This window comes from Gopherus flavomarginatus, chromosome 1 (assembly GCF_025201925.1).
Source record: "Gopherus flavomarginatus isolate rGopFla2 chromosome 1, rGopFla2.mat.asm, whole genome shotgun sequence".
Classification (NCBI taxonomy): domain Eukaryota; kingdom Metazoa; phylum Chordata; order Testudines; family Testudinidae; genus Gopherus; species Gopherus flavomarginatus.
Genome location: NC_066617.1, coordinates 100,668,037 through 100,681,920, shown reverse-complemented (window position 1 = coordinate 100,681,920; position 13,884 = coordinate 100,668,037). Strand labels below are relative to the sequence as shown.

General features: G+C 48.1%; 1 protein-coding gene and 1 long non-coding RNA gene across 7 annotated transcripts; one reads left to right on the top strand and one right to left on the bottom strand.

The window, feature by feature from the left end:
- Positions 1 to 67: 67 nt before the first annotated feature.
- LOC127036567 (uncharacterized) lies at positions 68 to 2,498 on the bottom strand. Its single transcript, XR_007770180.1, has 2 exons — positions 2,394 to 2,498; positions 68 to 1,861 (listed from the first exon to the last, which is right to left on the bottom strand). It is a non-coding gene; the product is annotated as an uncharacterized LOC127036567 (long non-coding RNA).
- Positions 2,360 to 12,258, top strand: KCTD17 (potassium channel tetramerization domain containing 17). Of its 6 annotated transcripts, none has more exons than XR_007770090.1 (6): positions 2,360 to 2,651; positions 5,058 to 5,166; positions 7,114 to 7,205; positions 8,957 to 9,052; positions 9,458 to 9,784; positions 10,353 to 10,463. XR_007770090.1 is itself a non-coding variant. In XM_050927254.1 (6 exons), exons 1-6 carry the CDS (start codon positions 2,436 to 2,438, stop codon positions 11,947 to 11,949), a joined length of 669 nt encoding a protein of 222 aa, XP_050783211.1. In that variant the 5' UTR covers positions 2,360 to 2,435; the 3' UTR covers positions 11,950 to 12,258. The 6 variants fall into 6 exon arrangements, 5 of the variants coding, with proteins under 5 accessions (XP_050783211.1, XP_050783200.1, XP_050783187.1 ...); XM_050927254.1 differs by lacking the exon at positions 10,353 to 10,463 and adding an exon at positions 11,920 to 12,258 and having other exon boundaries at positions 9,458 to 9,583; XM_050927243.1 differs by having other exon boundaries at positions 9,458 to 9,583.
- The last annotated feature ends 1,626 nt before the right edge of the window (positions 12,259 to 13,884 follow it).

Below are 13,884 nucleotides of genomic sequence, written 5' to 3'. Positions count from 1 at the left end.
CTAGGCACGAGAGAGTACTCCCACTGTAGGCAGTGTTGTTCCCAAGATATTAGTGAGACAAGGTAGGTGAAGTAATAGCTTTTATTGGACCAGCTTCTGTTGGTGAGAGAGATGAGCTTATACAGAGGTCTTCTTCAGGTACTTCCACGGGACTGTTCATGTGCTTACAATTAGTTATGTGCTTCAATACCTTGCTGAGTTGAAGCCCTAGGGAAGAACTACCCATAACGGCAGTCATTTTCACAAGGCCACCGCCTTAAATCTTGTCGCTGAAAATCTCCCCCAGCAAACAATAGCAGGGGTATTGATTCAGTGCATTTGGAGAGTTGATCTGCTCTGGGTTACACCTGTACAAGCACAGTGGCTTCAATAGATTTGATTAAAGAAAGGTCTCTGTTGATCATAACACCCATTATTCTAAACAGCCTGAAGAGAGAGATGGGCAAGGGGGTGTTTGTCTCCTGATCAATTCCCAGGGAGCAGCTGGGCTGGGTTAGGGGTTAACCATTTGCCCTTCCTCCCATGATGACTTAATTCTTGTGGGTGGGCCAAGTCCTGAAGTCTGGGTAACAAACAGACCAATGCTGACAGAAGAACTCATGCTAAGACTAAAGACCTTCCCTGGTGCATGCTGTAGGAGGAAAGACATGGGTAGGAAGTGGGGTGGAGAAAAGTGGGGAAAGAGATGGAGGAAAAGGAGATTGGGTGGGTGAATGGAATCAGAGGAAAATAATGACAGACAATAAGGCTTTGGGCCTGAGTCTCCACTCTAACCAAGATATGCCATATAGAGATAAGGAGCAGGCGTGCAAAAGTGACTAAGCCATCTACAGTTTATATTCTTTATACATCCAGGGGCCTGCCTATCTGTCTCCTGCTGTAAATTAGAGGAGACTCAAGGCTTTTCAAATTTACACTCAGCTGCAGTGGTGGCCTAGGGCCTACTTAGCTATTTTCAGCTGCTGGAGGGCAGCATATTCCAGCCATGCTCCCTCCTACCCCCAGCACACCCCCTACATGGGGGCCTGTAAAGGGAGTGGCATAGGCTGGCTCTGTTTTCCAGAGTTACTCACCTGTGAGGAAAGTTGTTGCCTTATGCCCCCCTCTATGGCATAAGGGGACTGAATTGTACCAGAGCATTAGCTCCCTAAATGGAATAAAAATAAGGGGAGGGGGGGAGGGCAGTGAAGATAACTCAAGAAAAGACCTGACTGTAAGGTTAATAGAGGTGTGTCTACATTTCAGCACTGCACTTTATGGATATTGCCCTGGCAGAAAAGGGTCAGGTGCCTGTTTGGGAGGGTGGCTTTGGGCTAGTGTCCGCCTTCAGGAGGGAAGCTACCCGCATTTTTCTGCCTAATGTGAATACTGTTTGAAATGTTGGCAAAGGTGACTGCAGTTAATAAGTCAGGTGACTGCTGTTGGGTGCAGTAGAAGCATGGTTGGGTGAATAGATAAAGCATTTGTGTTTCAGCTGGGTCAGGCATCATGTGCAACTTGACTTCCAAAAGGGCACCCTCTCTTCCTTCTCAACCCGCCCCTCCCAAATGGGGCACTCAGAAGAGACCGAGGCAGGTGTTGTGAATGAATTAATCCCCTGGATGGGGGTGGAGGGCAAGGCCTGGGACTGAATGAACATAGAGACACCCATCCAGGAAAGGGAGGTTTATGCAAGGCAAGTTTAGAGTTGGTGGTGGGGTAGCAACTACAGGGAAAACTTACTGACTAGGTGATTATTACTGCGGATAAGTTAAAAAAAACAACAAAAACAGGGCTTTGATATTGGACACTGGTCCCCTACACCCATGAGCACCCACATAGTCTCAGTAACAGAAATCATCCAAATCCTCTGAGTGTTTTTCTGCAATAACAGAGAAGTGAATGTTATGATAGTTAGACACCCTGCTGGGCAAAGGGAGAACATGGAAGAGATCTGTCTGGTTCAGCACTAGAAGAGTTAGCCACATCCAGCATGAGCACAGAGCAGTTTTCTCCTCAACCCAAAGCACCGCTGCCTGCACAGCCAGCTCTGGAGGTGTGTAAACTGCAGTTTCCAGAATCCTCTAGCACCTGCAGCAGCAATGGTGGCATAGATTACACTGCAGATCCTGGTGTAGGGAGACTGGGCCATGCAAAACTACAGCTCCCAGGATTCTTTGGTTACCAATTGCAAAGATGTAATATGGTAATTAATAGGGTTTATATTATTTCAAAGTACTCTACAGCTATCAGCTGAACAGTGGTGACCAGAGAAAGGCCCCTGGGCAAACCCCATTATCCTGGGATTTGGGGATCCCATAGCTACTCACATTGAGCCCCAGTGAAATGCAGCTACCTCTGGGGTGGAGAGCACCAGATAAACTACAGATCCCAGAATCCTCCAGTGCCCTCACCTGCAGTGGCGTCTTCAGCTTGGGAGAGACGGAGAGGGAGAGATGAGGATGGAAGGAGGGGAGGAAACGCAGGCTCCAGAGAGGGTGTCTTCGAGCTGGGAGAGCCACCCGCCGCAGCCCGCAAACAGCAGCCGGGCTAAGTGGGTCCGGCTGAACGTCGGGGGCACGGTTTTCCTCACCACCAGGCAGACCTTGTGCCGGGAGCAGAAATCGTTCCTCTGCCGCTTGTGCCAGGGGGAGGAGCTGCAGTCAGACCGGGTAAGCGGCGAGCTGGCGCCTGCTGGCCGCCCCGCCTTGGGTTGTGTGTCTGTGGCTGCGGTGTGCCGAGCGGGGGGGCCCGGAGCCCTGACCGGGGTGGGATCAAAGCACGGCGCAGGCCAGGCTGGGAGGAGCTAGCCCCGGCGGGGAAGGCGAGGTCCTAGTGCGGGATCAAGAGGGAGCTGGAGAGCCGGACTGATGGACGGCGCGCACAGGGCCAGGGGTAATTGGCGTGAGATCCCTTCCCTGTCCCCCCGGGAACTCACTCCCGGCGTTCCATCCAGCCAGAGCCTCTTGGGGGGGTTGGCCCGTCCCCTCTGGGGAATGGGGGGAGTTTCTGGCTTAATGGTGGGGACCAAACAGGCCTGCCACCCCGATGCCGTGTGGCACACACAGCACCCGTCTCCTCTGCTTCCTCACACCAGCTGTCTGGGACGCTTTGCACCAGCCTCACAAGAGGCGCCCCCCCCTTTCTCCCACTGTGACATGCCCAGCTACGTGGGTGGGACTCAGGTCTGAGAAGAGACATGGCGTTACCATATAGAGACACAAAATAAGTAGCCTCCCATCACAGAGACAAGGCAGGTGACATATATTTTTAATTGCACCAGACAAGCTTCCCAGCTTACACAGAGCAGTTCTTCCATTCTCCTCCTCCCCATACAGGCTGAAGAGGTAGACGCCCTGCTGAGACCAGAGTCCACATCACATCTTTTTATTCTTGGATCTCTCTGCTAACCTTATAGAATCATATTATATATAGGAAAGGCTTGGGGGTCTGCACCTCAGGGGTGAAATACCGAGGACCTCAGACCCCAGCTGGATCAGTTCAGCCCTTTGATCTTTCAAGGGAGATAAATTGAGAGTACTGTGCAGCTTGCTCTGCATGTGTATTTAGGATGAGAGCTATAACAAGGTTCTGCCTGAATGTTAAAAGTCCTAGGGTACTTTAAATGAGAGAACAGGTTTAACCCCTTTTGCTCTCCAATATGTCTCTTCTCCCTACTAAAAGAAGCAAAGAATCCTGTGGCACCTTATCGACTAACAGACTTTTTGGAGCATGAGCTTTCGTGGGTGAATACCCACTTCGTCAGATGCATGTAGTGGACATTTCCAGGGGCAGGTATATATATGCAAGCAAGCTAGAGATAATGAGGTCAGTTCAATCAGGGACTAGAAGAGGGCCTCATCCTCCCTGATTGAACTGACCTCATTATCTCTAGCTTGCTTGCATATATATACCTGCCACTGGAAATGTCCACTACATGCATCTGACGAAGTGGGTATTCACCAGGAAAGCTCATGCTCCAAAACGTCTGTTAGTCTATAAGGTGCCATAGGATTCTTTACTGCTTTTACAGATCCAGACTAACACGGCTACCCCTCTGATAATTTCTCCCTACTGTTTTTCAGTGTGATGTGTACTAGCTGGCTGCAGCCTTCCATCCTAGAAGTGGCTGCTTTTCTGTGGTATTATATGCATGTAGTTTGGGAAGTAGTTTGGGATCCTAAAGTTCACTTTTATATGCTACTTTTAATATGTAGCTCTCAAATCACTTTACGAAGGCAAGTGTAGATATCATCATTAGACCAGGTCAGGAATTTTTTGATAAAATGGTTTTTCCTTGGAAAATGCTGATTCATCAAAACCAAAACTGTTCCTGGGAAAGTGTCCATTTTTATGAATATCCTGTTGAGGGGCTGGGGGGACGGGAAATGCTCTGAACTTTTTGAAATGTCCCATTTTGACATTTTCTAAATGGAAAATTCTGGGTTTTGGATTAAAATTATTTTTGGTTTGAAATTTAAGTTATTTTAAGGTGAAAAATGTTAAATGACAAAGTCAAAATTGAACTGAAATGTTTTGATCTCTCTGGTTTGAATGCTTTTCTTTTTGAATTTTTCAGTGACAATTTTTTTTTTCGTTTTGGGATTTTGCCTTTTCATCCCAATTCAGGGTGGAAAAAATTATTGAAATCACAAAAATTCTCGTAAGACTGGAAAACTGTTTCCTTACCAGCACTAATCATTATCCCCATTTTTCACAGGGAAAACAAGGCACAGAAAGTTTAAGTGAATTCCCTAAAATCAACAGCCAAAAGGACCCAGGTTTCCTCACCTTCAGTCCCGTTCACTGGACCAAAGGAGCTATAGAAATTAGGGTGACCAGTTGTCCTGATTTTTATAGAGACATTCCTGATTTTGGTGCCTTTTTCTTATATAGGATCCTATTACCCCCTACCCTCATCCTGATTTTTCACACCTGCTGTCTGATCACCCCAACAGAAGTATAAACCAGGATTACTACAGTTCTTGTTTTATTAAAGTCTGTTGTCTAGAGAAGTTAGGGGCAGTGGTAAGTTTCCCCACTGGGTTCTTCCCATCATGGCTTCTATCTATTGTTAGGATGAGACTGGTGCATACCTTATAGACCGGGACCCCACATATTTTGGACCCATCCTGAATTTCCTCCGTCATGGCAAGCTGGTACTGAATAAAGACATGGCTGAGGAGGGTGAGTGTTGAACCCAGAAAATTCCCTCTTAACTCTCAATCCCTCTCTTAGAGGTGGGTTACAGTAGGTGCTGTTAACCCCAGTGTCCTCTGACCATAACCAGTTCTGCTTTCTAAAAAATCTCCCTCAAGTGGCAGGCCCCCTCCCCTGTGCTAGGATTTTTGAGACAGCTATCTTTGGAGCCCTCATCTCAGGGAACTCTTTGTGCTCCATTTATCATACAATAAAATGAATGAGAGTTGGGAGAAAAGGCTTGCTGGAGTTTCCCCTTGTCGCTAGTGATGGTATGATAGGGTGAACCCATGCTGATTCAACCCTGTGCACACTGTTTTCCTTGTTAGTGTTCCACTATTTGGAGCATGAAGCTTTTGTCACTGGGGCTGGGAAAGGTATGGCTAGAGGGAGAGGCATAGCTCAGTGGTTTGAGCATTGGCCTGCTAAACCCAGGGTTGTGAGTTCAATCCTTGAGGGGGATCTGGGGATTGGTCCTACTTTGAGGAGGGGCTTGGACTACGTGACCTCCTGAGGTCCCTTCCAACCCTGATATTCTATAATCGATTCTATAGTAATGATACCCAGTAGGATCTCTGATGAATTAGCAAGTAGGTAATGGATGGCCTTCCCTGGTGTTAGCCCCACAGGATTTGAGCCGTAAGTGACTAAGAATGCTTCATTATTGATTTCCTCCCCAGCATGCCATTTCTCCCAGTGTATGAGAGGGGGACCAATGAGGTGGGAGAATGAGAAGCTCTGAGGGAATCTCAGAGTATGTCTACACTATGGAGACTATGCTGGCATGAATATGCTGTCAGAAAGAGTTTTCCTGTCAATGCAAACAAAGTTAGCTTTGTTGATGGAAATCCACTTCCGTTGACAGAACTGCATCTACATTAGAGGTTTTGTCAGCATAGGTATGTCGGTCAGTGGTGTGGGGTTTTTTTCACATACCCGACTGACATAGCAATGCCAGTATAACTTTTCTGTGTACCCTACGCCTACATGGGATGGTTGGGGGCAGACAAATCTCACCTGCTTGCCCTGTCTATGTACTGATCTCAAGAGGGAACCTGTGTAATCACTGAATGCTGGTTCCTAGGCACCATTCTCCCTTGTGGAACCATAAGGTGCCCCACACTCTCTCTGTTAGCAAACATCATCATGTGTGTCTTGGGGGAGCGGACAGATGCAGCTAATGTACGTTAATGAAGTGAAACACACATCTTTGTTTACCTGCTTTGGGGTAAAGTGCTATTCAGAGATCAGCAACAGGCCAAGGACAGGGACCAGAAGACTAGGCTCAATACCTACAACAACAACCAGGATTCACTCCCAAGTGGGTAGCACTCAGTAACTGAGGGATCTGGATTTAATCCCTGTTGAACAGAGCCCACAGGACAGTAACCAACAGGACAAGAATGAGCCCTTATGTAGCTAGGGGCCTAATTTCATTCTAATTCATAGACACTCTGAGTCAATAATCAGGGTGCCTGGTTTCAGTGCCCAAAAGGTAGAGCCCTGAACCTGCCCTGGGAAAATAACCTGCAAACCTGGATAGTTTCCTCCTCCTGGAATAACAGCCAGTGTAGGGATATGTGTGCACTTCCCAGTAGGATGAATCCTGGGAACATTAACCAGAGAACTAGGGTTCTGTCTCCAGTTGTAGAGCCCTGACATTGTAACCAGGTTAGTCACCCCTGCGCCTCCCCTTGGGACAGTAATAAAGGGGGCCTGAATTCAATCCCCAGGTGTAAGAGCTTCCAGGCAGCAGAGAACTGTTAATGTGGGATGTTGTGAGGTCCCTTCTCCCCATGGCAGAGTGTTCTCCGAGGAGGCATGTGAATTCCTGAAGCAGCCAGATGGGGCTTATCCTTCAGGAAGCTCCAAGTACTTGGAAATGGGACTAACAAATACTTATTCCCATGTCTTTTACACTCTCTGTGTTTCTAGGGGTTCTAGAAGAAGCTGAATTCTATAACATCGGCCCTTTAATCCGAATAATCAAGGACAGACTGGAGGAGAAGAACTACACCGTAACACAGGTCTGAGGGGAAATGGAGAGAGATGTCTGGGGGGAGGAGGGGAGGGGATGGAGAGCTAGAAGAGAGGTCAAATATGGGAGGGACAATGGGGAAGTGCCATGGAAAAATAACCCATTGGTGGGAGGGTGTTACTGATCCCTGTGCCTATCTGCAGCGGATATGAGTTGTTACAGCCCCCAGCCACAGAGCTTAAGCTATAGCAGCCAATACTTTTAGATCTGGAGGTTCCTGGTTTAATTCCTGGTGTGTCAGCCCAGCTGGCCCTGTCACATAAATGGGAGGTGTTTGCTGGCACATAAATACACAGGGATGATTCCACTGATACATGCTGTGTCATGAAATCTTCCACCAGCAGGAAACTTTCACTGTAGTTAAAATAAAATGGAAGTCCCAGAGGTGGCACTAGATGCTGTGCTTGTCTGATCTGGAAGGGTGCTATATCCTGATCCTCCAGACAGGGCATTAGCTGCAGGGGCTATTTCAGTGTGGGAAGGGGATGGCTGGTGGAAGGTGCCTTGTCTGTATGCACCTGCAACTCCAGAAAGAAGCTAGTCTGTTCCTTTTAGTGCACTATCACTGTGGGAAGCAGAGGGATATCGGTGGAGAGTCACTGAGGCATTAATGCTGTGGGAGGCGGAGGGGATGTCTGTGGTGGGGAAATTCTCTAAGGCATGACTCCTCCATCTTTGGTTGTGATTGCTTCCTTCAGATCGCTCTTTAATACCATTTGTTCCAGGAATAATAAGAGTTAAAAATTGTTTGTTATTTGCATTACCATAACACACACTGAAATTAGAGCCCTATTGTGCCAAACCCTGTACAAACACGATCAGAGACAGTCCCTGCCCCCAAAGAGCCTGCATTCAAAATAGACAAGAGAAAGGGTGGGAGAAAAACAGGCTTATTACCCCCACTTTGCAGATTGGAAACAAACACAGAGAGATTGTGGGGGGATTCCCCAGGGTCACTCAGGAATCCTGCAGCAGAGTTACTACTTTGCTTCACCAGTAATCTCTCCATAGTCTCTTTCCTTATGCAGTGATCCCATGTCCGAACTTGGGTTTCTTTCTGTCTTATCTGCCTTAGTTTGTGAACTCCCTGAAGCAGAGACTGTGCCTCCACACTTGAGCACAGTGGACATTTATGGCACTATATCAGAGGTTCTCAAACTTTTATCCTGGTGACCTCTTTCACATAGCAAGCCTCTGAGTGTGAATCCCTTTATAAATTAAAAACACTTTTTTTATATATTTAACACCATTATAAATACTGGACATGAAGTGGGGTTTGGGGTGGAGGTTGACAGCTTGCGACCCCCCCCCCCATGTAATGCCCTCCTGACCCCGAGGGGTCCTGACCCCCGGTTTGAGAACCCTTGCACTATATCAATGGCTTTCATTAGCAATAACAAATGCAAACTTCCTGTAAGAATGAGCGTGGCCTATGCTGGGTGCTGGACCGTTCCTCATCTCACTGTAGATCCTTTTAATCCATGTGCTCTACTGCTACACATGAGATGTGATCCCACAGAAACCTTTGTCCTCTCATACCACCCCTTTTTGGGTAGGGCAATATGAAGTTGGGTTATAGGGCCCTTATTTTTATAATCCCTGCCACAGGTATATCAGCTTTTTGTCACAGAATAACATTCAGAATCTTTTGAGGGTACGTAACCACTTGGCTCAATTTCCTGCCAGAACATCTGCCGTGAAGGCAGAGTTCCTCAGCAGCGTGCCTCACTCTCCTCACAGGTGCCTCCGAAGCATGTGTACCGGGTGCTGCAGTGCCAGGAAGAAGAGCTCACTCAGATGGTTTCCACTATGTCAGATGGATGGCGCTTTGAGCAGGTAGAGCAGGATGTGTGGGCTAGAAGAGGAGCTGTGTGCTAGAGGAGAGACAGGGAACATGCTCTAACACCAAGGCGCCAGAATACACCACTTCCACTCTGGGTATTGTTTACTCACCAGGTACAGTGCCAGTAGATCCCATCTCTCTGCCATCTCTTCTCTGGGGAGCTTGGAGGAATCTGCGTGAGGTTACAGTGCTTTGTGTTACAGCAGCTCCACCCCCAGTTCTCTGTGTCACAGCGTCTGTTTATTCCTCAGGCCCTCTGGTTTCTTGATGGGAGTAGCACATAAGTATCTGACTCCATGCTCCCTGAGGGCATTGTCCATATCCCGGTTCCCAGTGAGAAGTGGACATGTAGTGAAGCATGTGTGAGATCTTTGACTTCCATTTTTTTTCACTTCCAGCTGGTGAATATCGGGTCATCCTATAACTATGGGAATGAGGACCAGACAGAGTTCCTGTGCGTAGTCTCCAAAGAGCTGTACAACTCACCCAATGGCCTGAGCTCTGAGCCTAGCCGCAAAGCCAAGGTGAGACCAACCTGCACTTCACCGTCCCTGTTAATGGCTTGTCTTCATCACCATAAGAGCCTCTTCTCTGTTTCCTCCCTCCCCCTCAGTGGTGGGCTAAGCAGGTGGTGAAATGTCATGGCCTATCCCTTTGTTCAGAGTCATGAAGTGCTACCTCCTAATGAACAGGACCTTGTGTGTGTGGCAAATCACTATAACAAGGTACCCCTGTCCTTCTCATGCCTTTCCAGTCTGCCTCCTCATCTCTCTTCCCACCCACGCTGAGTGTGTCACTATCATCAGACCCAGCGGTGTCTGAATACCCATAATGCTTTGCAGTAGGTACCTTTATTTGCTGACTAGAGGACCATATTCTCTTTCTGGAGAGTAAGGAACGCTTTCTCCACTGAATTGTGGTGTGTGGAAATGGGAGGCGCCTTCCTCACCATCAGGCCAGAGAGGGAGGGGAGAAACTCCCTTAGGGCATGCTTTCATGGTAGATAACAGACACACACAAACAACATGGGAAGGACCAAAATCCATTGGTCCCTGACAACCCTCTGCATTTCTATGTGGGGAGACGTACCTGTCTGATTCCCATGGACAGTCCCCGTGCAGGGTTCCAGAGGAAGCCTGAATTTCTCTGAACCCTCAAGGTCTTCAGGCCATTCCTCTCTATACCCAAATCTGGCCGCTGCTTTGAGCCCTTGCGCATGAGCAAGAATCACCATGGCAGGTCTTGCAAATGTCGCCGATCTTTCTTCCCTTTGTACTGCATGCTGGGCTGCAGAGCACAGAGGAGGATCCAGAGGAGGAAGAGCAGGAGGAGGAGGAGGCAGAGGAGAAAGGTGCTTCAAATCCCTGAGGAAAATAATAATAAAAACCCAACCATAAAGCCGTCTGTTCCCGTCTGGTGAGAGTCCACACAACTAGTGTCAGGGAAGCACTAGGAACGGGGCTGAGGGAACCACTCCAGGGAGCAGGAAATGCAGTGGGGCTGACGTCTCAGTGGTAGAGGCGGAAGATCCGTTACACATGGCTGCTACTTTATATTTAATTTTTTATTTTTTTATTTTTATTTGCAGCAAATTAATCTACTCAGGATTCTGCCAATTCTTTCTCCTGTCCAGATTCCCTCTCCTGCTCCTTCCCACCCGTGGGGTTCTTGTCACCTCTCTCCTACTTCCTCCCTTCCACACAGTTCTTTCCCCAAGAATCCCTCCCTCCACTCCCCTCTTCCCTCACTCTCTCTCCTCATGCACCTAGGTTCCTGCCTCCCCTCCCACCTTCCACTCCTGGAGTCCTGTGTGCTCCCTGCTCAGGATCCTGTCTCCTCCTGCTCCTCACTCTTCCTCCTCTGCAGGTATGGTACCTGTCTGCACTCTCAGACGTGAGTCTGAGCTCTGCATGAGTGACTTTCATCTCCTCCCCTCTTATGGACCTGGTCCTGGTTTGTAGGTCTTTGGTGGGGGCAGGGAGTAGTTGATTCTTTCCTTACTTTGTGCTTTTCTGATTCTCTTTGTGTGTGTCTGACTTTTTAAGCAGGCCTTATAGTTCTGGACTAGAGGCTCTGGCAGCAGAAGGAAGAGCAAAGCTGTGAGACATTGAGAGGGATGGGAACCAGGGCAAAGAAGATAGAGGGGGAGCTGGGGAGAGTGTTGTATTTCTGCCTGGCATATGTGCACACAGGACTTTTCCCCAGCAGCTTCTGTTTAATCCTCCTCTGATAGCTGAAAGAATATTTTGCATGAAGATTTCCATATATTTCCCTGCCTTTAAAAGCAGCCTTTGCCATCTGGGTGTTTCCCATCATATTCTGACAGGGTAAGCGTTCCGGGGGGTGAAAATAGAAACTAGGCAGCTCTCTGTGAAGTGCACCCCAATTTTTGGCAGAGAGAGAGAGAGAGAACGTTGGCTCACTGCCCTAGCTGTGGTGGAGGTGGTGAAGGGGGTGAGGAGGCCTGGAGGAAGGAGCCTTGCTTCTCTGTTTTTAGAGTGCTTTCAGGATTTGTGCTAAATTGGAGGTTCCTGAACCCCTCTTCCCACACCCCTAAGATTAGAGGGAGTCATTGGTTCTCTGGTATTTGCCAGGCTCTCTCCAGCTCTCTGTTTAGGGGTCTCTCTGCCCTCAGCTGTGGGGCCTAAGTATTACACTGAGTCAGTATCTTTTACTGACATGGATTTTCCTTCCTCCCTCTTTCTCTCCCTCCCTCCTTTTTCATGTCTCTTTCTTTTCTGTTCTCTCATCACTTTTTGCTTTTCCTCTTCCTCTCAATTTGTGCTGTTCTCCCTTTCTCCTCCATGCTTGATTTCTCTCTGCCTTTTGTTTTGTTCTTTCTCTCTCTCTCGTTTTCTAGTTGTTACAAGCCAGAGGCCTCAGGATGTGATACCAACAATCAACTCCAGCCTTTTAATTTCCATTGAAAATCTTTATTTTTGTACTGTAGTTTATGGCAGCCCTCTGGGGGAAAGCGTCGCAGCGACTCCACTCCTCACCCTCAACTTGTTGCCTTTGTTTTTAAAGTTCTGTTTTGGAATATCGTTTCTGAAGCTCACGCCTGCATCCCCCCTGAGAAAAGCAGATACCCCCGCCTGTGTGTCTGACTTGCTGCAGGGGATGTAATCCACACCCTGCAATCTCCCCAGGCCCACAGGATTCCCCTTCTTTAGGGTCACAGTCAGTGCTTAATTTGTGCCAGGGCTAGGCTTGGCAGCTCTTAGGCCCGGCATCTCTGGACTTGCCGCATCAGTTTTGAAAGTAAATCATTGCTTGAGCCCCATCACCTCTTTCATACAAATTAAGCACTGCTCACATTGACCCCTGCTGGAGAGTACAGAACTGAGCAGCTTCACGCTTCCTTCCTACCCCCACCCGCTGACTAGATTCAAGCCTGTGTGTTTGATTTACTGTCAGAGCCACTGGTGGGGAGGGCAGTTGAGCTGTGCTTGTCACCAGGGGGCAAATGAGGATTCCCTGCCTCTCTCCAGATAGCCTGTACTTAGCACAAGGAGAAAAGGGGCAGCACTGACCCTTTGCACACACAGGCCGTGCAGTGAGAGGTTTAATTTCAATGGGGGGAGAAAGAGGCAGGAATATAGCATGGCGTACCTGGCTTCTGATGTAGTTTCTGACTGTTCTAGGAAGGAGATGCCTGCCAGTGCTTCTGGGCATGGGGTGTTTCCGCTGTGTTATAACTCCTGAATAAATGTCACTGCCCATTACTGGCTGTCTCCTCTCCTGTTTGCCACAGCACTTTGGTGCTCATGGGAAGGACCCGAGAGCTAGCACTGAGGCCTCAGATTAACTGCACGAGGACATTAGAGCTCATCCACTCAGAGCCAGTTTTCCTTCCCCACCCCTTTGTTCAGGAATGGCAAGTGAGGCAGGATGTGTGTGTGAATGGAGTCCCTGTACCCAGCACTCTGTAGGCCAGGAGACTTATGGTCCCAGTGCAAATGATGTTGGGCTAGGAAGCTGTGTCCATTGCTCACTCGGCCCAGGATAAAATTCATAAACACACATGATACAAAAGTTGTTTGCTGGATGCAGCTCAGCCTGGAGGCTTGGCTCTGGCCTGTGCTCCTGGTCACCTATTCTGACCCTAACGTACCTAAGTATTGATATTTATTGCCCACGTTGTCTTCCATTCTCAATGGTGGAAGGGGATGTTCTGGTTCCTGGCTAAAGTGACAGAGACATTCCCACAGTCCCAGGGAGCCTGGCAGGGCCTCCCTTTACTGTCTGTGTCATTCCCCAAGTGTGTATAGCAGGGCTGATGGGGAAACTTCTTCCTGTTGCAGCTCACACCACGGTGATGAGCACTGTATAAACACCTGCACAGATTACAGATGGTCCATGCTGTCGCCAGGCTGTAGCTGAGGGGGAGGTGTTGGTCTCTTTTTGAGGTTCTCTAATCTGGTCTCATCAAGTTGCTGCATATGGAATTCTAGGCTGACAGACACATTCTCAACCCAGGGAGAGTTAAATAGAGGAGAAAATTGCAGAGCAAAAAAATAATGCTTTTTATTCCCAATTCTATACATTGGCCCATAATATTTCTTTATAAATACATAGCCATCACCATCTGAAATACTTTGCTTGCTGCCTTCTCCCCTTACTTTGCTGGCAATGGAGGATGGAAGTGAAGGAAAATCTTTTGTATTAAATGAATTCAAGGGAGCGGGTAAGAGGTTGCACAGATGTTATGTACTCAGTGGCCAAGAATTCTGCCTGGAGGGAGTCCAATTGCAGCATAAAATGATGGTGAAATTACAGCACTGAGGCAGTGACATGTACTTGGGAAAAGTGATGGATTGTGTCT